Source organism: Haliotis rubra, unplaced genomic scaffold, assembly GCF_003918875.1.
Source record: "Haliotis rubra isolate DU_JTF1 unplaced genomic scaffold, ASM391887v1 Scf153, whole genome shotgun sequence".
NCBI lineage: Eukaryota > Metazoa > Mollusca > Gastropoda > Lepetellida > Haliotidae > Haliotis > Haliotis rubra.
This window is the reverse complement of record NW_025765481.1, coordinates 870,857-896,538: the sequence shown is the minus strand read 5'-3', so window position 1 is coordinate 896,538 and position 25,682 is coordinate 870,857. Positions and strand designations below refer to the sequence as shown.

Below are 25,682 nucleotides of genomic sequence, written 5' to 3'. Positions count from 1 at the left end.
TGTGTCTGAGTGGGGTATTCATGCTTAACTGCGGCATGGCATCTCAGTGAGCTAGCACTATAAAACCAGCTTCAGTCTGGGCTAGTACAAGCAGCCGCACATAAACACACACACGCATGCACGTCGTCATTTGAGCGAAATATTCTCAAGCACGACGTTAAATCCAATTTCACCTCACCTCACCTCACCTCACCTCACCTCACCTCACCTTACAGAACGCCTCCATGTATGTGGAAAGGTCGAGCGCGGCGTGAAACAACAAATGAACAAAGCACTGAGACACAAATACCAAATGAGATAATCAAATTTCAATTTTTCATCATTTTCAGTTTGGGGTGACGGCGGTTGACAAGGGTTTCCCTCCAAGATTCGCCACCACGTCAGCGTCCATTGTTATTGAAGTTCTACGGAATAATTTCGCACCACGGTTCCTAAATCTGCCCTCACAGATTTCAATCCCGGTGACTGTCTCAGCTGGTGTGAATATCTACGTCGTCTCTGCCGTAGATGCTGACACACAGGTAAACCTTACCGTGGATCAAACCCGATCCGAATCATTAAGAGGCTAACCCAACCCACTCAACTAGTATAATTACTGTTTGATCGTGATTCATCAACACACAAACTCTTGACATGGATTATTTAATGAGTCTGGTAATAAACCAGATTTTTAAGTATGGGTGAGGTGAGGTGAAATTGGGTTTAACGTCGTGCTTGAGAATATTTCGCTCATATGACGACGTGCATGCGTGTGTATTTGTATGTGCGGCTGCTTGTACTAGCCCAGACTTAAGCTGGTTTTATAGTGCTAGCCCACTGAGATACCATGCCGCAGTGAAGCATGAATACCCCACTCAGACACATTATACTGACTCCGAGCCGACCAGTCCTTGTTGTACCCATTAATGCCGAGCGCCAGGCAGGGACCAACAAGTACCATATTTTAACGTCTTTTGGTATGACGCGGTCGGGGATCGAACCTTTAAGTATGGGATTTGTTTCTGTTAGATACACTACCCTTACGGTGGGGTAGTATATAGTTATGGTTAAAAAATTTTAATTTGTGATTGAAAAACGTGGGAGATATATCGGAGTCTGTCAATATCATTATTTGGTATGATTAATGAATGCTTAGAGTGCATCACCACTTGCACTTCCTTATAGTTGTTTGGTACAATAATCGCTCTTGAAAGATGATTGGTGTATGACGTGAAATTTGCATGTGTACGATTTTCATTTTGAAACAAACAACAAACAAAACCGGCCAGAAACAAACAAACTGTGTGATGCTTGATGATTGTCAAAATTTATTGACCCTTCTTGAAAACCGTCAAAAATCAAGAGGGTGGTGATAAAGAGAAATGGTGGTGCGTTCATAAGATGTCGGTCTTTAAAACGTTTGTTAACGCTTATACTTCCTAGATTCAAATTGAAAGTTCAGGTTCCCCTACATATGGTCAAAGAGTATACATACACGCATTCTAGCACGTTCCGACCCGTTGCTTTCAGGCACCGTTCAACAACGTCAACTACACTCTGATCGGAGATGACCCCGCCCCTCTTTTCTTTAGAGTGATTCGTGATACCGGTCAAATAAGGCTGTCGGGAACGTCGTTCTCACGTGATCAAGCGACATTGTACAGGGTGAGTATATGTCGTATTCCTCATGGCCAATTTGTGTCACGATTCTCGCGAGACCATAGGCAATATATGACATACAATAACCCTTTGGCTTGAGTAATAGTGGTTGGGTAGCCTAGTGGTTAAAGCGTTCGCTCATCCCGAACCCGGGATCTATTCCTAACATGGGTACAATGTGTGAAGCACATTTCTGATGTCCCCTCACCTTGATATTGCTGGAATATTGCTAAAAGCGGCGTAAAACGTAACTCACTCAAGTTATCAAATTGACCTGACCCTACCGGGTACAAGTGCGTTTAAGTTATGAAATATCAAATGACAACTGAATGTTTCAAGTTTAGTCCATTTATCAAGTTTACCTGACCCTACCGGGTACAAGTTTGTTCTATTTATCATGTTTACATGTTTACCTGACCTACCGGGTACAAGTTTGTTCTATTTATTATGTTTACCTGACCCTACTGGCTACTAGTTTGTTCCATTTATCAAGTTTATCCTGACCCTACCGGGTACAAGTGTGTTCCATGTATCAAACTTACCTGACCCTACATACTGCTAAGTGCGGCGTAAAACTGAACTCACTCACTGACTACCTGACCCTACCGGCTACTCGTTTGTTCAAGGTATCACGTTAACCTGACCCTACGGGGTACACGTGTTTTCATCGTTTCAAGGTACCTGACCCTACTGGGTACGCGTTGGTCTCATGCTATAAATGAAAACTCAAAAAGCATGGCGATCAATCTAAATCATTCCTTACTCCAATGATGACTCCTATTTGTGTTGCAGCTCCGTGTATTGGCCCAAGATGGTGGAACCCCTCGCAGGAGTGCGGTATCCACACTTGTAATCAATGTGGACCGGAATCAGTTTTCACCGGAGCTGCCGTCCCAGTCATACAGCGCGACCATACTCACCAGCCATCCTGTCGGGTACCCACCGTTCCTGCAGCTGACGGCAGTTGACAGAGATATTGCTGTAAGACCATTGTGACATCTGGGTCCCGATCCACAAAGCGTACGAAGCGCTACGACATTCGTAACCCTATGATAAACAACATAGTTACGACAGGTCGTAAAGGTACGACAGGTCGTAAAGTTACGACAGGTCGTAAAGTTACGAACGCTTTGTAGATCGGGACCCTGGAATGTTTCTAAGAATTCCTGGCTGTATCGGGCAACACGAAATTATAATAATCACAGTCACCACTCTAAATGCACAATATTTTATTTATATTAACGTATGACATGTGTATCACTTTTCGAAAGTCCACGTAATGGCTATCTCAAGGCCGCGAAAATATTAAATCTATTGCCTGAGACAGCTAATAAACAAACCATGGCTCGAAGCTCACTTTGTAGAAATTAACAAATGTCATATCACGGCCATTTTGTTTGACTTACTGTCGGTCATTTCGTCCACCAGGCGGTGGGGTAGCTTAGTGGTTAAGTTATCCGCTCATTACGCCGATCACACGGGTTCGATTCCACACATGGTTACAATGTGTGAAGTCCATTTCTGGTGTCACCGTCGTGATATTTGCTGGAATATTGCTAAAAGCGACATGAAACTAAACTCACTCACTCACTCCTTTAGATGTTACCATGTCCATGCCACGCATGGCTAAGCACGTCAAGACATTCCTGGCCCAATCGTTGTCTTCATTAACTATGCCGAGTTGCCTCCCTTGCCCACGCCAGACACCTGTGACAGTGGCTTCGAATCCAAGTTCGCCCCGATTATATTTCTATGTTTGTCAGCACCGTGCTCGTGGTTTTAAGGGAGAGGCGTGGCCCCGGGAGCATGAAAGTGTTCTAAGTCAATATTTTGTCTTTTTCTTAAACTTTAGACTTTTAGACACTTTCATGATCCCGGGGCCTGCTTCACTTTGGGTTTTAATTAAACCGACACTGATGTAACTTGAATACTGTTCAAAACGGACAAAAACTCACTCACTCACAGACAGTCTGGACGGTAAACACACAAGAAAATGTCTCAAAGACGCATCTTCCGAATAACTCAATCAATAATCAGAGCACGCAGTGGCTTTGTTTAGATAGAAAATACATAATCAACAATTATGAAGATATGCATTCAGTAAAGAACAGGTATTTCTTAGTCTCTTGCTTAGTTTGAAGTGTGTTGTATGAACAGCCTTGGACAAATGTTGACAAACATAACTAAATGATGTCTGATGGTTTTACAGTCAGTAAAATTAAAAATGTTTGGGTTTTTTTTATCTCAACAGGAGCCGTACAATATTGTGAGATATTCAATCGCCGGAGACGCGAAGTTTCTGGAATATTTCTTCATCAACCCAGACGACGGTCAGATGTCCGTGAAGAAAAATTTACAGAAAGATCCCAGTCAGCCACGCCAGTACAATGGGATCGTCCAAGCCTGTGATGCAGCACCAAACCCACGCTGCACCACCGCCACCGTCGTCGTGACCGTTGTACGCAATGACAATCCACCGTCTTTCGCCAACATGGACGACTACATCGTCAGCATCAACTCGACAGACATGGAAATTGGATATTCTGTACTGAAGATAGTTGCTGTGGACAGTGACACGGTAACGACAACGAGTGATACTTAAAGATACATAAAGATACATATAGATACATATAGATACATAAAGATACATATAGATACATATACATATAGATACATAAAGATACATAAAGATACATATAGATACATAAAGATACATAAAGATACATATAGATACATAAAGATACATATAGATACATAAAGATACATAAAGATACATAAGATACATAAAGATACATAAAGATACATATAGATACATAAAGATACATAAAGATACATATAGATAAAGATACATATAGATACATAAAGATACATATAGATACATAAAGATACATAAAGATACATAAAGATACATAAAGATACATATAGATACATATAAGATACATAAAGATACATAAAGATACATATAGATACATAAAGATACATATAAGATACATATAGATACATAAAGATACATAAAGATACATATAGATACATAAAGATACATAAAGATACATATAAGATACATATAGATACATAAAGATACATAGATACATATAGATATAAAGATACATATAAAAGATACATATAAGATACATATAGATACATAAAGATACATAAAGATACATAAGATACATATAGATACATAAAGATACATATAGATACATAAAGATACATAAAGATACATATAGATACATAAAGATACATATAGATACATAAAGATACATATAGATACATAAAGATACATATAGATACATAAAGATACATATAGATACATAAAGATACATAAAGATACATATAGATACATATAGATACATATAGATACATAAAGATACATAGATACATATAGATACATATAGATACATAAAGATACATAAAGATACATATAGATGCATAAAGATACATAAAGATACATATAAATACATAAAGATACATATAGATAAAGATACATAAAGATACATATAAATACATAAAGATACATATAGATACATAAAGATACATATAGATACATATAAATACATATAGATACATAAAGATACATATATACATATAGATGCATAAAGATACATAAAGATACATATAGATACATAAAGATACATATAGATGCATAAAGATACATATAGATACATATAAATAGATAAAGATACATAAAGATACATATAGATGCATAAAGATACATATAGATACATAAAGATAAAGATACATATAGATACATAAAGATACATAAAGATACATATAGATACATAAAGATACATAAAGATACATATAAGATACATATAAATACATAAAGATACATATAGATAAAGATACATAAAGATACATATAGATACATAAAGATACATATAGATACATAAAGATACATATAGATACATAAAGATAGATGCATAAAGATACATATAGATACATATAGATACATAAAGATACATAAAGATACATATAGATACATAAAGATACATATAGATACATAAAGATACATAAAGATACATAAAGATACATATAGATACATAGATACATATAGATACATAAAGATACATATACATAAAGATGCATAAAGATACATATAGATACATAAAGAGATGCATAAAGATATATAGATACATAAGATACATATAAACATATAGATACATAAAGATACATATAGATACATATAGATACATATAGATACATAAAGATACATAAAGATACATATAGATACATATAGATACATATAGATACATATAGATACATATAGATACATAAAGATACATAAAGATACATATAGATACATAAAGATACATAAAGATACATATAGATAAAGATACATAAAGATACACTAACAGCGGAGGATGTAAGTTCAGGTTCGTGAGATGATAATTCTGATGGTCATCATTTATTTCCATAGACAAAATTACAAATCAATTTTTGTTCACATATATGAATAAATAACATTATACTTCTTGTAGTGATCCTACTGAGAGACATTGATTGTGACATACATCTATTTTTGTTATACATTTAATTGTAAACAATATAATTTATACCATAACTACTTGGTGAAAATTGATAATTTGGTAAGAATTGAATCATATAATGGTCGTGTATGCTAAAACACAACAATTACACAAACACGCATTGTTCATTATAAATAATCCGGCAAAAACAAGAAGCAATTAAATCAGACTATGGAATACTTACGGTATATCGTTCCAATATTCACTTGTTAACTTTTGTCTCAAGACAATACAACAATGCAGCGTCACTTTCACTGGCAAAGTAGTCAGGAGTTCAGCAGCTTATTGTAAATACGTGATCAAAAATTCAAGAAGCAAATTTAAGATTTTCTCAATTATATGTATACATATATTCCACCAAGTGTAAACGTAAAAAAATAAGAAAGTACTAATTTATTTAATTAAATGAATTTAATCACAATATAGACACCGGATGTTAGCGAAACTTATCCCTTCTTGATAAAATAAAAATAAAATATATGTTGACACCAGGTGTTCCCTTATTGACACACTGTGCATTTTCCCCCAGAACGTTACTGACAACACCGTGAACTATAAACTCTTCAACATAGACGACACTGTTGATTATTTCGTCATCGACTCCAGCACTGGTAACGTAACAGTCAAGGCAGTGCCGCCTCTCACAAGTGACAGGACGTTTGAGGTAAGACTTTTATGGTCGCATGTACCCTGCCGTTTCTTAACGCCACTCTATGAGTCAGTGAGTTTGGTTCAATGCCGGTATGTGAACTCACAAGTCATCTTTCTTCAGCAAGCGATGAAATTCACAACTGTTGCATCTTCATTTCATTGAGTCTTCCTATATATACATGTTTTATTTATATCAATCGCTTATCAGAATATCAAGCCAGGTATCATCAGTCAGTCGTGGAAGCCCCTTGTTTCTCTGTCCCCAAACACATATAGAGTCTGGGTATCCCTTCACAAAAGTAGGGATACTGCCATAAGTGTACCAGAAGTGTATGTTCCTCTGACTTCTCAATAGATATGTCTCCCCAACATCCCACCACCCACACCCGGATATATGTGGACATTTTTTAATTAAATACATAAACGTTCCCTAACAAATATCCATGTGTATCTCCCTGTCATATATGTGGAGATATTGCTGATTATATGTGTTCCCTAACTTATATATCCCTGTGAATCATCGTCATATATGTGGAGATATTGCTGATTATATGTGTTCCCTAACATATATATCCCTGTGAATCATCGTCATATATGTGGACATATTGCTGATTATATGTGTTCCCTCACATATATATCCATGTGAATCCTCGTCATATATGTGGAGATATTGCTGATTATATGTGTTCCCTCACATATATATCCATGTGAATCCTCGTCATATATGTGGACATATTGCTGATTATATGTGTTCCCTCACATATATATCCATGTGAATCCTCGTCATATATGTAGAGATATTGCTGATTATATGTGTTCCCTCACATATATATCCATGTGAATCATCGTCATATATGTAGAGATATTGCTGATTATATGTGTTCCCTAACATATATATCCCTGTGAATCCTCGTCATATATGTGGAGATATTGCTGATTATATGTGTTCCCTAACATATATATCCATGTGAATCATCGTCATATATGTGGACATATTGCTGATTATATGTGTTCCCTAACATATATATCCCTGTGAATCATCGTCATATATGTAGAGATATTGCCTATTATATGTGTTCCCTCACATATATATCCCTGTGAATCATCGTCATATATGTGGAGATATTGCTGATTATATGTGTTCCCTCACATATATATCCATGTGAATCATCGTCATATATGTGGACATATTGCTGATTATATGTGTTCCTCACATATATATCCCCATGTGAATCATCGTCATATATGTGGAGATATTGCTGATTATATGTGTTCCCTCACATATATCTCCCTGTGAATCATCGTCATAGATGTGGAGATATTGCTGATTATATGTGTTCCCTCACATATATATCCATGTGAATCATCGTCATATATGTAGAGATATTGCTGATTATATGTGTTCCCTAACATATATATCCCTGTGAATCCTCGTCATATATGTGGAGATATTGCTGATTATATGTGTTCCCTCACATATATATCCATGTGAATCATCGTCATATATGTAGAGATATTGCTGATTATATGTGTTCCCTCACATATATATCCATGTGAATCATCGTCATATATGTGGAGATATTGCTGATTATATGTGTTCCCTCACATATATACCTAGGAGACGCTGTCATATATGTAGAGATACTGCTGTTCCCGTATCACACGTATGCATGGGAACCCCCGTTATGTAAGTGTCACTGGTCAAACTGCTAAACATAACATGTGACACTGTCATTTAAAAGAACGTTTCTTGCATCTCATGCACAGAATGGTTAGTGATCTGACATCTTACGTTACAGCTATGGGTCGAGGTTTGCGATATCGGCATGCTCTGCAACAGAACGGTTGCCAGGGTAACCGTGCTGACCAACTTCCACGCCCCAGTGTTTACACCAAAACAATATTCGGCCAGCGTCTCTGAGACAGTTGGATATGACATTCCCATAGTGACAGTGACCGCGACAGACGCTGATTTAACGGTATGTATATGGTAGATACTTAGTGTATCATTTACATGAGTTTGGTGATGTAGAGCATTATACACGTACGCACACCTGCACGCACGCACACACACACGCACGCACATACACATTGGCAAGAGCACATACAAGAGCAACTGTACATGTACGCTGTCATAACAAAATACGAAAAATATCGTTTGAAACAGATTACGGCATTATGTAAAACAATGTTACAAATCTATTTAGCTCTTTACACAAACTATGATATAATGATATAATGAATGTTGGTTTCCAATTACATATCTATAACTTTTGAGAAAAAAGAACATTTCGATAAAATAATACAATCACACTGGTTGGACATGACAGTCGGCCAGCTGTGTTTACAGGTAAACTGTTGATCAGTTTGTACAGCAACAAAGCATGCACTACAGCGCTATATAAATACCCAAGTAATAATGATAAATAAATAAACAAGATCATGTCTATAATTATGAATATCTTCTAGCAGTGTCGGTAAAGTCCAAATTATTACTCAGTTTCATAAAATGTATATAATTATATATAGCTACTTATACAAAAAGAGCATTTGATCAAGTCCTTCGGGTATAACATTCTGGAAGTTATCAACTTCTTTATAAAGCGATGTGACGTTTCAATACAGATTCTTGTGTCGTTGTCAAGCAAGTATGAGTAATGTAGAAAACAGAACAATATATATACTAATAAAGAAGTTGTTCATCAATAAGGTTTGTCCGTATAATATCTCCAACTTCTAAATAATGCCAATCAAAGAAACTTCTTTTAGTTCGTGAATGCGTCTTTTCGATACAGATTCTTGACCGCATTCCTGTTTCTACTTTCCAACTTCTAAAATGCCACTCAACTAAGTTAAACGTAGTTTGTAACAACTAATTTTACAAATATACGTGTAGATTTCTTTAATCTGATTGGCTATGTATCGGAGTCATTTTCTGATGTTCACTGTCTGGAATAATGAAGTTAATCAATTGTTCAAATTGTTATCCTATTATCTGTGTATTTGTCATTTCAGTTTCTTTAGAACACTGATTTCATGCAATTCAGTTTCTTTAGAACACTGATTTCATGCATTTCGGTTTCTTTTAAACACTGATTTCTTGCTTTTCAGTTCTTTAGAACACTGATTTCATGCATTTCGGTTTCTTTTCCTAAATCCTAAAATAATCACGGATGATACAAGAACCAGCCATCGAGCTACGGTGAAGCGTTAATAATTATCGAGGATAGCTCTGACGAGGATGATATGATATACTATGTGTATGTATGTTGATGTTTTATATTTGTTTATCCCCATACTGACGTATTCTGACATCACTTTGTCCAACAGGAACCCAACAACCGAGTCAGCTATCAACTGATCTTCCAGCAGACTGAGTGTTTTTCTATTGATGACATATCAGGGGTGATATCAATTAAAAGATCCCTGTTGGATGCTGACTGCAGTGGCGACTCTTACTTGGTAGGTACTGATACCTCAGATTCTGTGTGGCGCTGAAGAATCGTGTGTAAATGTTTGAACGGTATATCAGATCAGAAAACTGTGGGATAATATCTGGCGAAACCCCAACCCAAGGGTAATAACCGTGATGAATTTGATGAATTGGGTATACCCTCAGCTTATCCATGCGCTAGTAAGGGAATCAACTCTCATGGAATAGTGTCGTTTATCGTGTTTTGTCTTGGTAGGAATAGTGTCAATAGTTGTGTCGTTTAGTCTTGTTATCGTGTTTTGTCTTGGTAGGAATAGTGCCAGTTACGATGTTTTGTCTTCAGAGATTCTCATATTGTTGTTGTTCAGAGACGTTACATCGTCTCTTCCATGTATTCTGTGGTATATACCAGTTGTGAATTGTCCATGTGATTTGTTTCAACAGGCACGGGTACAGGCTGTTGATGGTGGAGCGGTCCCTCGGTCCAGTACAGCTGAAGTATTCATCACGGTCAGACGGAACGTATATGCTCCAGTCTTCACCAGCAGCTCTTACGATCGCACTATCCAGGGTCAAGTTATGTCTGGCACAGTTGTGCTTAGTGTGACAGCCACCGATAACGACGTTCTGGTAAGTGACCAGAGCGTTACGACGTGGTTGTAAGAGCATAACGGAGTAGTTGTAATAGCATTTTGACGTAGTTGTAAAAGCATTACGGCGTAGTTGAAAGAGTATAAAGACGTAGTTTTAAGAGCATAATGACGTGGTTGCAAGATCATAATGACGTGGTTGCAAGATCATAATGACGTGGTTGCAAGAGGATAATGACGTGGCTGCTCTGTGGTTGCAAGAGCATAATGACGTGGTTGCAAGAGCATAATGACGTGGTTGCAAGAGTATCATGACGTGGTTGCAAGAGTATCATGACGTGGTTGCAAAAGCATGATGACATGGTTGTAAGAGCATAATGACGTGGCTGCTCTGTGGTTGCAAGAGCATAATGACGTGGTTGCAAGAGCATGATGACGTGGTTGCAAGAGTATGATGACGTGGTTGTATAAGCATAATGACGTGATTGTAAGAGCATAATGACGTGGTTGGTCTGTGGTTGCAAGAGCATAATGACGTGGTTGCAAGAGCATAATGACGTGGTTGCAAGAGTATAATGACGTGGTTGTATAAGCATAATGACCTGGTTGTAAGAACATATTAATGACGTAGCTGTAAGAGTATAATGACGTGGTTGCAAGAGCACAATGACGTGGTTGTAAGAACATATTAATGACGTAGCTGTAAGAGCATAATGGCGCGGTTGCAAGAGTATAATGACGAAGGAGTGGTGGTGAAAATGGAAGAGCATGATAAAGTAGGTCTATTATTGTTTGACGCAGCTCTAAGCATATACAAGCTATATCACTGCCTCTGTAAATAATCGGGCCTGGTCAGACTTTCTTAATCCTCTCACGGCAAACATGGGATTCTATAAATAATTCTTATCTTGATCCTGAATGGAACCTGGATTAGTCTGAGCATCCGATCCTGTAAGAAGACCGAGTTAAATCTAGATATTGAGAATCGATGATTGGGGATGATGTCGTCACCGACGGAGGACACACGTAAGACATTGATGACGCAGATGTCAAAGAGCGGTGACGGAGATGTGAGAAAATACTGTCCATCATGAAAGGGGATACTGAATTAGAAGCCAAAGAGCGGTTTTGACGTAAGGGTGGTGTAGATATGAAAGTGATGACGCTGATATAAGGAATCCATGATGCAGAGTCAGAGGGAAGATGAAGATGTAAGACCAAGACATGGATGGGAGGGTATGAGAATTAAATTGTCAAAAACATATTTTTGATGTTTGGACACAAGTCTTGGTCAGGTGTTAAATTCTGTTTCATTTTTGTAACATGTCACGGGATTGGATCTGTCAACACGCTTTGTTTGTCATTGTACTTCAGGCTCCGTTTAATAGACTGACATACTCTATGTTTGGTCGGGACAGCACCCAGTTCCTCATCAACCCCAACTCTGGTATGGTAGTGGTTCAGTCACCTCTACAGACTGACAGGCGTGAGGGATACACGGTGAGAAATATATACAACCCACATAGGGTTCGATAGTATACATTGTAAAAATGTCGAATCTTGAAAGTTTTTATGATAAATAACAGGCATGTCAGTTTTGTTGATGTACTTCTCAGAAAGTTAAAGTGACTTCGTAGTATTTGCACGAGGGTATTCATTGATTATACAACTCCTTAAAACATCTTTCAGAGTTGCATCCCATAATGTACAAGGATTCGTTGATTAAGGTTCGAATGCCGACACATCAGCGTTCTCACATTGTCGGTATTTTGGGGTCTAGTTATACTTTACGGCGCCAAACCACTGATACGCTTACCATTTCTTGTCGAATCACTGTGTCATATTCGTTTGTCAGTTCTTCGTCGTGGCAAAGGATGGGGGAACCCCAGCCCTCTCTGCAACAGCGTTGGTTGAGATTTCGGTACAGTGGAACTTAAACGCGCCCACTTTCTCCCAAAGCACCTACTCTGTGGCCATTTTGTCCACTCAGACGCTGAACACACCCATCACCACTGTCTCCGCTGTAGATGCTGACGTCTCGGTAAGTTGTCAGGAGCCGGGGGAATCAAACTGCAATGAACCTTAAAGGTTCCACTTAAATCATTCAATAATTCATGACAAGTGTCATCACACGACAACAATTATTTGTGGTACTCTTGATTTCACATACACCAATTGAGAATTAGATGGTGATGAAAATGCGCGCTCAGAAACTGTGTGTCTTTTAGTTAGGTATTAAAATATTGACGTAGAGGGCAGTAAGTTCTCAGTAAAACTTTCAAAACGTTTTGTGATTGACACGTGGAGAAAGTTCCAAATGTTATGCATCGGTGTCAAAATGATTTCCGATTCAAATCCTTAATTAAGTAGTAGTTTTAAGAAACCGTGTTTTCTTCAGGTGAAAGCTGGGGCGGTGGGGTAGCTTAGTGGTTAAAGTGTTCGCTCGTCACGCCAAAGATTTCCCACATGGGTACAATGTGTGAAGCCCATTTCTGGTGCCCCCACCGTGATATTGCGGGAGTATGTTAAAGCGGCGTAAGACTAAACTGAGTCACTCAGGTGAAACTTGTGACAGGGTAGGGCTGGATACGCTGACCTTTTCGCGAACACTTGATGTCATCACTATTTGATTCATTAACACATGCTCATGTTATATGCTTGTAGGAGAGGTTTCATGTATATCTTTGCTAACCTAGTAGTAAGTATTCTGCGTCATATATTTTACATTCCATAGGCTCCCAACAATGTCGTCAGCTTCAACGTCGTTGGCTCCAGTGGTTTTAACAACTTCTTCACCATCGACCGGACTGGGAAGGTGCTCGTCACGAGGGACCTGAGAGCAAATCCCGTTAAGCAAGCGGTATACCAGGGAAGTATCAACGCGTGTGACGGCGGTACAACTCAGCTATGTTCGCCAGCACTTGCTAACATTATTATCAGTGTCACCTACAACAACTTCGCTCCCTCCTTCGTTGGTGACAACATGAATCAGACTGTGACATCCACCCAACCACCCAACTCACTCGTAATGCAAGTCGTGGCCACAGATCAGGATCCGCCTGTGAGTATAATTGACTTATTCCGTGTTATGCACGTGTGTAAATCACGTGTTGATCAGTCAATAATTACAGTTTATATACATGTCTGCAATCCTTCACTCGACACGCACCGTGATTCGTGGGCAGAGTTGCTTCCCTTAGACTCGCCGGAAACGAATGATTGCGGCTTCGAATCCCTTTGCACACCGATTACGTTTATAGGTTTGTTAGCACCGAACATGTACTCGTAGGCTTCACAACGTGGTAAAAGACTGAGACCTGAATCACTTCGGCTTTTTACCCCACATAAAACTGACACGCCTTGAAATAGTGAGTGACTGAGTGAGTTTAGTTTTACGCCGCTTTTAGCAATATTCCAGCAATATCACGGCGGGGGACACCAGAAATGGCCCCCACACATTGTCCCCCATGTGAGGAATCGAACCAGGGTACCCGGCGTGACGAGTGAACGCTTTAACCACTAGGCTTTAACATCCTAGCCTGGGACGCTGGATCCGTTGTTAATGGGAACCATGCTGCTGTGTTTTACCAATATAATATGCGTCATTTTGAAAATTATGACATCTTACAATCGTGTCTCGCAATTTTACTGAAAATATTTTTAGAGCCGGGATACAACAAGCTCACACCATGAGATGTAGCTTTCTGTCCATGTATGTGTTGTTGTATAATTTGTAGAATGATCAAGTGTTCTCATAGGCACCAATACCTGTACCTGCAGTACAGGACATTTGAAAATTGGATTTCATAACAAAGTTTCGAACGATATCAAGATTTTGCTTGGCTTAAAACAGTCGCTGGAACACTAGAACCTTAGCTCCAATATACAAGTTGAACTATGATCCTCGTATTAAATACACCACAATCGAATGTCCCCTTCTTCTTTGCTTTTAGATAATATTAGCGTCACACAAGAATTTTCCAAAAGTTACAACTGATTTCGTATGATAGTGGAGGAGGAGCACGCGTCCTGGCCGCGTCATAAAAATAACATGTTAAAAGATTACACTTGTAACTATGCCTGACATTGGGTTGTAAAACACAGGACTGGTCGGTTCGCGGTCACATGTATTGTCTGATTTGTGTGTGTGTGTGTGTGTGTGTGTGTGTGTGTGTGTGTGTGTGTGTGTGTGTGTGTGTGTGTGTGTGTGTGTGTATTTGGTGGTTTCGTGTTAAACTGACACAAACCATCAAAGCAAGCACATATATATTGTCCTGACTAGTACAAGCACATTGATAGTTTGACTAGTATACAAGCACAGGGATAGACCCGACTAGGACAAGCACAGATATAGTTCCGACTAGTACAAGCACAGAGATAGTCCCGACTAGTACAAGCACAGAGATAGTCCCGACTAGTACAAGCACAGAGATAGCCCCGACTAGTACAAGCACAGAGATAGTTCCGACTAGTACAAGCACAGAGATAGTTCCGACTAGTACAAGCATAGAGATAGTTCCGACTAGTACAAGCACAGAGATAGTCCCGACTAGTACAAGCACAGAGATAATCCCGACTAGTACAAGCACAGGGATAGTCCCGACTAGTACAAGCACAGAGTTAGTCCCGACTAGTACAAGCACAGGGATAGTTCCGACTAGTACACGCACAGGGATAGTCCCGAATAGTACAAGCACAGAGATAGTCCCGACTAGGACAAGCACAGAGATAGTCCCGACTAGTACAAGCAAAGAGATAGTTCCGACTAGTACAAGCACAGAGATAGTCCCGACTAGTACAAGCACAGAGATAGTCCCGACTAGTACAAGCACAGAGATAGTCCCGACTAGTACAAGCACAGGGATAGCCCAGACTAGTACAAGCACAGAGATAGTCCCGACTAGTACAAGCAAAGAGATAGTTCCGACTAGGACAAGCACAGAGATAGTCCCGACTAGTACAAGCACAGAGATAGTTCCGACTAGTACAAGCACAGGGATAGCCCAGACAGGTGCAAGCACAGAGATAGTCCCGACTAGTACAAGCACAGAGATAGTCCCGACTAGGACAAGCACAGAGATAGTCCCGACTAGTACAAGCACAGAGATAGTTCCGACTAGTACAAGCACAGAGATAGTTCCGACTAGTACAAGCACAGGGATAGTCCCGACTAGTACAAGCACAGAGATAGTCCCGACTAGTACAAGCACAGGGATAGTTCCGACTAGTACAAGCACAGGGATAGCCCAGACAGGTGCAAGCACAAGGATAGCCCCGACTAGTACAAGCACAGAGATAGTCCCGACTGGGACAAGCACAGAGATAGTCCCGACTAGTACAAGCACAGGGATAGCCCAGAGAGGTGCAAGCACAGGGATAGTCCCGACTAGTACAAGCACAGAGATAGTCCCCACTAGTCCAAGCGCAGTGATAGTCCCGACTAGTACAAGCACAGAGATAGTTCCGACTAGTACAAGCGCACACATGTAGGTGACGTAATCTTGAACCCGACGTTCAACTTGAAATCGTCGAAATCCGGACTATGTGAAAATGAGAATTAGGTTCATTCTTCCAGGAACTATATGACGGTGTATATTCCCCATCCACAGAGCTCACCGTTCGGCCAGGTCAGATACAAGCTGCTCAATAAAGACGAGACATTAAACTTCCTCACAATCGACAGCATCAGTGGTAATCTGACCCTCAGACAATCACTGGTTGGTTCACAGAAACGGTCATTCCAGGTACGTTTTTCAACAGATAGTTCGGAAGGCTTTAGGTGGAAAGCCAAATTGTGCCGCTTTGGTAGAATAATTTTGCTTATATATATATCAAAATTAGGATTGTTATTGTCGTTAAGTTAGGCAGTGCTATACATTTTGAAAATACTCTAAAAATAAAATCAAAATTGTGCTTCCAGAGTATTAACAGTAGGCTCTGGTATTATCAGCTTAATCAGAGTGGTACCAGTAGGCTGTGGTATTATCAGCTTAATCAGAGTGGTAACAGTAGGCTGTGGTTTTACCAGCTTAATCAGAGCAAGTGTAAATAATGTATACAACAATATGTTTCCCGTCAAGAATAATACTGAACAAAATTAAAAACTTGACAACCATATTCTTGGTAATAACTGGGTTGTTTGGGATTTCGCTTTTTAGGGGTTTACTTTTAGCTTTGTTGTTTTGTTGTTTGGGTATCTTGTTAGCTTCATGTTATGGCATACTCACTTCGTGCATGTTCATCAAACATGGTCTAAGCGAAAAAATGAGAAACAAGCCCCTGCAGCGAATAGAGTGATAAGCTATAAGATAAGAGTAACAATGCAAGCACACAGACATTGCTGAACAAGACATCTCATCCAAATTGCAAGTTGAATGAAAAAAAGACGACTATGCTGCGACTCCCAAATCAGCAGCGTGTGCATGCCTTGGGTAGGTTTAATGCTGGGAAGTCCGTTGCAACAACGGGCACCGTTATATATTGCCCCAAGCAGGGGGCACCGTTACATGTGACGTGACATCAATGTGTACAAATCACATCAACCAAGCACCTTGCAAGAACTTGACCATGCAGAGGCGACGACTTCCTGTTAGGGTATTCCAATAGGTTCTGCTGTTCACAAGGAGTGTTGCCCTCAAGGCAGCCATGGAAGTCACATTCGTCATTGACATCTTCTGTTCCAACAATTTTATCAGTGTGAAGTTCGCGTTTGAGGTCATGGAACGTCGTGTTTTTGTTTTCAAAACATAAATGATGCCGCAATGCACTTTGGTCGTGTGTATCGTTACCTGGATGATAGCAGTACCATACAGATCTATTTTCACAGAAATGTACACTCCAGTTCCTTCCAATTGAACATGGATTCAACTGATTAAGGATCAATAAGGATCCAGTATCATGTTTAATAAATGTGTAGCAACAGTGTAACTGGCTCTAGGGGGGGATCCAGAGGGGGGATCCACCTACCCTTCTCGGCCGAGAAAAACTTAACTGAGGAGCATTCCCCCTAACCTTTGGACTTCATGGATTATGTGCACACACACCCACACCCCTTCTCCAAAGTCCTGGATCCTCCCCTGGACCCCTATTTAATCTATTCTCCAAGGTCAAGTCCCAGTCAACTAAGCCTCCAGCCATAACGGGGTTAATCTAGACTGGGTTCCCATTCTTTACAGCTCTTCGTAGAAGCATGCGATCTGGACCAACTGTGCACCACAACAACTGCGACTGTCTATGTCATTACCAATCTATTCCCTCCCGTATTTCTGCCGCCCTCATCGGAAACCATCCCCGAAACATGGACCATTGGTCGGCCCCTGCTCACGGCAAGTGCTATCGACAGAGACACTACGGTAAGAGGTTCTACGTATTCATTAGCATTGTCTACAAAGAAAGAAGCGTTTCCAGTCTTCTATATTTGCTTGAAGGACAAAGAAAGTAGGGATAGGATGGCGACTTCTGTAGTATACCACTCAAAAGAAGCTAAGGAAAATCCCATTTATTCATATTACTAAGTGTCAATTGTCATGACATTGCAGGGTAACTATAATATGAACGGGTGGTTTGGTCCTTATTTAAATGTGTTGTTACTGACAGGCTCCGGACAACGTTGTGGTTTACTCGATAGCTGGAAGTGCAGAGGCGATGAATTGTTTCGCTATGAACCCTCATAGAGGACATCTGACCGTTAAACGTTCCCTCTTGGATGATGAATGCAATCAGACAAACTATGTGGTAAGTAGAACTTAACTTCTCAAGTGGCCTTAATGTTGGTTTATATGCTAGTAGACACAGCACAAAGGATCAGCGGGGATGGACGGCACCTAGTAATCCCCTCTCGCCTTCGTAACTACCCCCCTGTTTGTTGTTTTACAACACACTCAGCAATATTACAGATGTATAGCGGCGGTCTGTAAATAATCGAGCCTGGACCAGACAATCCAGTGATCAACAACATGAGCATCGATATACGCAATTGTGTCAACCAAGTCAGCGATCCTGACCACCCGATCCCGTTAGTCGCCTCTTACGACTAGCATGGGTTGCTGGTGACCAATTCTAACCCGGATCTTCACTGTGCGAATGCCTTGTAAAGTCACATGCTTTTTACTTGGCTAAAGGACTCTGGTGGTAGCAGATATATCATATGATATTGAAAATCATTTTTCTCACTTTTATGTTTGTGCACAGTTAGAGAGACGTATGTCAGTAACATTGTCATTAGTTGTCAACAATGTCATTTCTACATTTAACGTCACAGGTGAAAACACTAAAGCAATAACATCATGTTCACTTCTCGAGCAAGTCAAGGATTAAGGCTCACATGAGCATTATTTTCTACGAACAATCAGTTCGCGTCAAGTATTAACGGTTATAAAATGTAAAATGAATCATTCCCATACTTGACAGTTCCAGTGGGATAATAATGGTCGTCATCTTGACGGGAGAAAGGGTTTAACCACAGGACCTGCTCTGGAATGACCGACTTTGCCATGTTGCAGGAATATTGCTGCTCACTGTACGGTTACTGCAGATATTCAATTGCATACAAACAGAGATTAACACCACGAAGCTGACATTGTGTGTCTCTACACCCAGATACAATTACGGGCGATGGACAGGGGGAATCCACAACTTGTAGCAACAGAAGAGACGGTCAACATCACGGTCATCAGGAACAAGTATACCCCACAGTTCATCAGCGACACTGACTCCATCTCAGTCAGGGGAAATGTCAGCACGGGCGACATCGTATACACAGTTACCGCAGTGGACGGCGATGAGGTGAGTACCTACGTTAAGGTTCAGGGCCCCGTTTCACAAAGCTCTCGTAAGCCTGAGATATCGTAACTGTTACGAGATCTTAGTCCATATCTTTCGTGTGACCAGCTTATTTAATATTTTGTGTCCATATCTTTCAAGCGACCAGTGTCTGTTGATGTCACTTGATCGTTGTTTCATTTTATGACAATATATAAAATGTGTTATTTTCTATTTGTAGTATACGTTTGGTAATGTCAGCTACGAGCTGATTGGGGACACGGAGACGTTGACCTACTTCAGGGTAGATCCTGCCACCGGAGACCTTATCACCATCGGGAACCTGACAGACACCAGAAAGACTGTCCTGTCTGTGAGTACTTCTACAACTGCTGCTGCTGTTATAATATTTCCTTATTTTGTCTGTTTTGTTTATGCAATGTTTTTAAAATACGATGACGTTTAATTAAATATGTGCTCATTCCTGCCTCGAGCTGAAAACATTGTAATAACATATAGTGAAATATAGCTCCGCCTATGTTAAATCACGATGTTCCCTATTGTTATATTGCTTGGGTATTACGACAACGGCGTAAGACGATGCTCACTCACTCACTTAAGTAAAACACTGAAAAGACTGCATCTCCTGCTCTTACTAAAATACTATTACGTCACTATGGTTACTGTCACTACTTCGTGATGGCGATAACTACCACTACCAGGGAGAATAGAAGACGCTGTAGATTATCCCTACTACTACTACTACTACTACTACTACTACTACTACTACTACTACTACTACTACTACTGCTGCTGCTGCTGCTGCTGCTGCTACTGCTACTGCTACTTACCACTACTACTACTACTACTACGATACTATGTCTGTTATAATATCCCAATGCAATATTACGACACGTCTAATCAAAATAATTATTGATATTCGTTTTTGACCAGGCAAGAGTTCTTGCCCGTGACGACGGAACACCTCCGCGTGAAAACATCACCGTTGTTAACATCGACGTCATCAACAACCACTACGACCCAGTATTCACAAGGTCATCATACGACATAACTATCCCAACGACCACGTCCCGCGGCACCGTTCTCACCACCGTCAACGCTGTCGACCGGGACACGGTAGGTTAATTTCTTGCCTTACGTTCTGGGCCTAGATTTTCGAAGCTCTCTTACCGCTAAGATAGTCGTAAGTGCCATTCATTCACATTAACTTACGACTATCTTAGCGCTAAGAGAGCTTCGAAAATCTAGGCCCTGGTAGGTAGACTGAGGTGAGGTAACATGGGACCTTCTTCCACATATATAGAGACGAGTATGTAAGTGTTGTAGTCAGGTTCTATACAACACAGAGCGATATTCCTGTTCTGGTTGGTAGGACGAGGTGAGGTAAATGGGGTCTTCTTTCACATATATAGAGACGAGTATGCATGTCTTATAGTTAGGATCTATACAACACAGAGGGATATCCCAAACATTGTCATTTTTGCCAACAGGTATTGGAGAACGGTGATGTGGAATACTTGCTCAAAGACTCCGAAAGCTCCAACAATGACTTCTGTGGCATCGACAGGGAGACTGGGGCGGTTTATCTCTTGAAAGATCTCTCCGGCACATCAGCGTTCAATGTGAGTGTATTTTAATACCTTTTAAACGGTGTATGTTCTAAGCAATATCTATGTTAAAAGTATCTGTCGTTAATCACTTGATACCACAGGTTTAAATAGTAACGGTTCCATTTACCCAGGAAATACGTAGATATATTAAAACAGGTAGGCTGCACTTTAAGTCAGTGTAAAACAGAGACAAACAGAAAATGTACTAATCAACTAGATGAAATTATGGATTTGTGCACACATTCTGACTAATCAACCATCATGTTTTCATTGCTAGTGTCAGATAGAAGCACGTGACAGGGCACCTGAGCCTCGATCTGATACAGCACTGGTTAAAGTCGCTGTTCAGCATACGCAACCGTTGACCTACGCAAGGTCCGACATCAGTGTAACCATCAACGATAAACTAGATGTCGGCAGGTCCTTCGCGCAAGTGGCGGTCGAACAAACGGTGAGAATATGAAGCTGGCGAAGTACGTTCTTGTATTGTTTTGTCCAATATCAAACCTGAGATGTCTTGACGTACACTTGTCATGTTGTGTAGAGTTACATCCCTTGGTATTGTCAGGATCTTTCAAATGTTTCTAATCCCAGACTAGATGCGATGACACCTGGGCTGACAGTACGCCTCCGTGTTTTTAACCAACATAAGGTGTACCGCTACGTCATTTAGAAAATGACGTGATGTTACTAAAACACCTGCAGTGCTATACTTAACTAACCAACAGAATATAAATCCAATGAAGCACACTATATATTCCCCAGGGAGATGAGAATACAAATCAATTGCACACACATCCAGTGACCGGGGTCATAATGTCAGGGTTATCGGGATTTGACTATCGTGGCATATGCACATTACATTACGTTACGTTACGATGACTTTACGTCTCAGATGACGGACATTTCATGAAAGTAAAGATGACTTTACGTCTCAGATGACGGACATTTCATGAAAGTAAAGATGACTTTACGTCTCAGATGACGGACATTTCATGAGAGTAAAGATGACTTAACGTCTCAGATGACGGACATTTCATGTCTCACTTTGACGGACATTTCATGAGAGTAACGATGACTTTACGTTTACGTCTCAGATGACGGACATTTCATGAAAGTAAAGATGACTTTACGTCTCAGATGACGGACATTTTATGAAAGTAAACAATCGCATTACATTACTTTACGTTTTCATGACTTTGCGTCTCAGATGACGGACATTTCATGATGACTGTCTCAGATGACGGACAATGAAAGTAAAGAATCGGATTACATTACTTCACGTCATGATGACTTTACGTCTCAGATGACGGACATTCATGAATGGGATGTTAATATATGTTAATATGAATTACTGTTTCTTATTTGATCATATTTACATTATTATGCGTATTACGTGTTGTTTTTGGTTATTTTGTCATTTATGATCCATGTTTTGTTTCTAAGGCAACGGTAACATATTCCCTGACTGGCACCGACCGTGCGCCGATTTTCTTTGAGGTCAACCACACAACGGGGGCTATATCTGTATCAACAAAATTAACCTCTGACCCCGATGAATTATCGTCTTATCTTGTAAGTATATTTATTTTTAAATTTCAAATGAACATTGTATTTTCATTGTGACGTCATAGTGGAGGGATGTTTAGTGGGTTTACCCCCGGTTTCCCAACATTTCTTAAAACAACAAGTTCAGTCAGGCGGAGAACAATAGGAAGATTAGTTGGAGCATTCCAAGTTTAGGGGTGTCAGGCACGCGAGTCGGGTCCTGAAATGAACTCACCCATCACAGTATCTCTCACTGTTGCTGTTATACTAATTCCCTTATCAGTGTCACACATTGTCACCAATCATTTCCGGTTCACCAATCACTGTCAATCATAACTTGATACTTCAGAACAATATTCATCAATTTTCAGAGCTCACATTAATGATCAACTGAATTAAGGATGGTATACATATAAGGTTAATGGAATTCCATCAGTCACAAATGCTATCGTGGCAAATGCACAAGAACACGTGGGGCTTGTTCAGAATAAGCATGGTGACAATCTAACCATGTAGAGAGTTGTCAAACTAAGTGCTGCTATGTGTGCATTTCTCATAGGTTATGAAAAAATTATATGAAAAAAATCAACTCTGGTTCAATCTGTACTGTATTGTGTGATGGCGATGGTGATTGTGTGCCTCCTATTTACTTGACGAACGTGGATCATGTACATGTCTAAACACAATAATCACCTTTATGTATGGAAATGAATGTATATATATATATTAAATAAATCATATGTATATCACACAAATCAGTATACCATACATTCATTAAAGTGAAAAATATATTGTACACATTTTATAGTTATGCTGAAGCGAATGCCCAGCCAGGTTGCTTGGTTGTTGTTAACGCCGCACGCAGCAATATTCCAGCTATGTAGCATGTATCAACCAAGTCAGCGAGCCTGACCACCCGATCCCCTTAGTCGCCTCTTACGACAAGCATGGGTTGCTGAAGTCCAATTCTAACCCGGATGTTCACGGATCCACAGCCGGGAACTGAATACGATCATTAGTTTATTGGAACCATTGTGTTTCCTGATGTCATCTTCATGGTAAAGTCTCTTCCGGTTTCCTGACACCCGTGAAGATCTGGGTTAGAACTGGTCTTCATCAACCGATGTTTGTCTTGAGACTGACGGGATCGGGTGTCATTGCTCGCTGGCTTGGTTGATGAATGTCAATTGCGTATCCTATTTGCGTAGAACGATACTCATTGTGTCAATCACTGGATTGTCTGGTCCACACACAATTATTTACAGACTACCGTCATATAGCTGGGAAATTGCTGAGTACGACTTTTAGCAACGAACAAACAAGCACATCTTGCTGACTCGCTGACAAATAACAGAAATACTATTCCAATTTAACTCCTTTTACTTGTACAGGTTGTGCTTGGGTATTTTAAGGATATTCACTTTTACACAGGGTGCATTGAATAGTGAGATGATGGTCAGCGTGTAATAACACGTCGCTCGGGCAGTCTGTGATCCCTCGTCGACTTACGCTTGTATTTATTGTACTTTTACTTTACTCTCCTACATCAAACTTGTATATCCATTTTGCAGTTGTTGGTTGAAGCTAAAAGCTTAGATGGCCAGTCATCAGCAACAGCGTCTGTGAACGTCACCGTCGTGCGAGAGAACAACGACCCGGTGTTTTTGCCAAGCCGCTATTCAATTACTCTGCCAGAGGATACAATACCGGGCACCAGCCTTATATCAACTACTGCCGTGGACAGTGATGGGGTGGGTGTCAACACAGCGTCCGGCGAGGTCATATTATTTCGTATCTGTTATCCTGAATTATAGTTTTGATCACCGTGCTTATATTCTTTCAATTTTAAGCAGTGAAAAAGCGTTAACTCAAAGCCTCTGAGGTCTTCTGATTTATTGTCCGTCATATCCATATTCTGGGACGTGCCTGAGTGAGTGAGTTTAGCTTTACGCCGCACTCGGCAATACTCCAGCTATAAATAATCGAATCTGGACCAGAAAATCCAGTGATAAACAGCATGAACATCGATCTACGCAATTCGGATACGATGACATGTGACCAAGTCAGCGAGACTGACAACTCGATCCCGTTAGTCGCCTCTTACGACAAGCATAGGGTGCTGAAGATCAATTCTAACCCGGATCTTCACTGATTGGGACATGCGAGGTACCTGTAGGAGACTATAGTGTCAGTAAGGATTCCCGTGTATCGCTGTAACGGTAGTTCGTCTAATACTGCAACGGAGTTAACGGTCAGTGATTCAGCTGTGACTGTATGACTGACAATAAAACTGAGTATGACAGAATTGATCTGATTGCGCATGTGTACATATTGATATCATTTATGTATTCTGTTTCTAATGTTGATGATTGTCAATTTGCTGTCCTTATAATAAACGGGATTCAGAGGAATATAAGCTGCGTATCTGCGTAAATTACGCAAATATTTATGTGAAAACTCAATTCCAATTACGTCTATTGCGTACAAGTACGCTAGAATGTTTGCAAATACTCAGTATAGTTGATGTTACATACGTACACACAAAAATAGACAAATAACTGAGGTATATTGAGAGGTTCTATTTCAGCACATGAACTTGGCAACTTGCAGTTTTTCTTGTCGTTTCTCATATTACAGATCAAATTTAATAACAAACACGTAAACCAACATTTAAACATTTTTACAATTAATGGAAAATGGCAAACGACCCAACTGAGTTTGAGTGAGGCAGGTACAATTTACTGGGTTAGTCAAAGGAAAATTAGGATACCCAACTGGGATGAGCATAAGCGAGTACATAACTCAATGACACAAAGAGTTACATGTAGTTCTGGGGATGGTCCTGAATATATGTTGATGTCAAGGTTTGAACTGGTCTGACAGTCTCCGTGTATTTAACCAACAT

General features: G+C 40.0%; 1 protein-coding gene across 1 annotated transcript in view; it reads left to right on the top strand.

Annotated features, from left to right (window-relative positions):
• Window positions 1–25,682, top strand: part of LOC124270629 (protocadherin Fat 4-like) — an 84,850-nt gene that overhangs the window by 13,648 nt on the left and 45,520 nt on the right. The window contains exons 11-31 of the mRNA XM_046705665.1: window positions 330–521; window positions 1,510–1,644; window positions 2,431–2,619; window positions 3,890–4,216; window positions 6,694–6,828; window positions 8,615–8,794; window positions 10,146–10,277; window positions 10,693–10,878; window positions 12,213–12,338; window positions 12,694–12,879; window positions 13,573–13,899; window positions 16,448–16,582; window positions 18,014–18,190; window positions 18,435–18,572; window positions 19,437–19,622; window positions 19,840–19,971; window positions 20,553–20,735; window positions 21,110–21,241; window positions 21,507–21,680; window positions 22,676–22,804; window positions 24,349–24,528. Of these exons, the coding sequence (XP_046561621.1) occupies window positions 330–521; window positions 1,510–1,644; window positions 2,431–2,619; window positions 3,890–4,216; window positions 6,694–6,828; window positions 8,615–8,794; window positions 10,146–10,277; window positions 10,693–10,878; window positions 12,213–12,338; window positions 12,694–12,879; window positions 13,573–13,899; window positions 16,448–16,582; window positions 18,014–18,190; window positions 18,435–18,572; window positions 19,437–19,622; window positions 19,840–19,971; window positions 20,553–20,735; window positions 21,110–21,241; window positions 21,507–21,680; window positions 22,676–22,804; window positions 24,349–24,528 (3,681 nt within the window). The remainder of the gene's footprint in view (window positions 1–329; window positions 522–1,509; window positions 1,645–2,430; window positions 2,620–3,889; window positions 4,217–6,693; window positions 6,829–8,614; window positions 8,795–10,145; window positions 10,278–10,692; window positions 10,879–12,212; window positions 12,339–12,693; window positions 12,880–13,572; window positions 13,900–16,447; window positions 16,583–18,013; window positions 18,191–18,434; window positions 18,573–19,436; window positions 19,623–19,839; window positions 19,972–20,552; window positions 20,736–21,109; window positions 21,242–21,506; window positions 21,681–22,675; window positions 22,805–24,348; window positions 24,529–25,682) is intronic.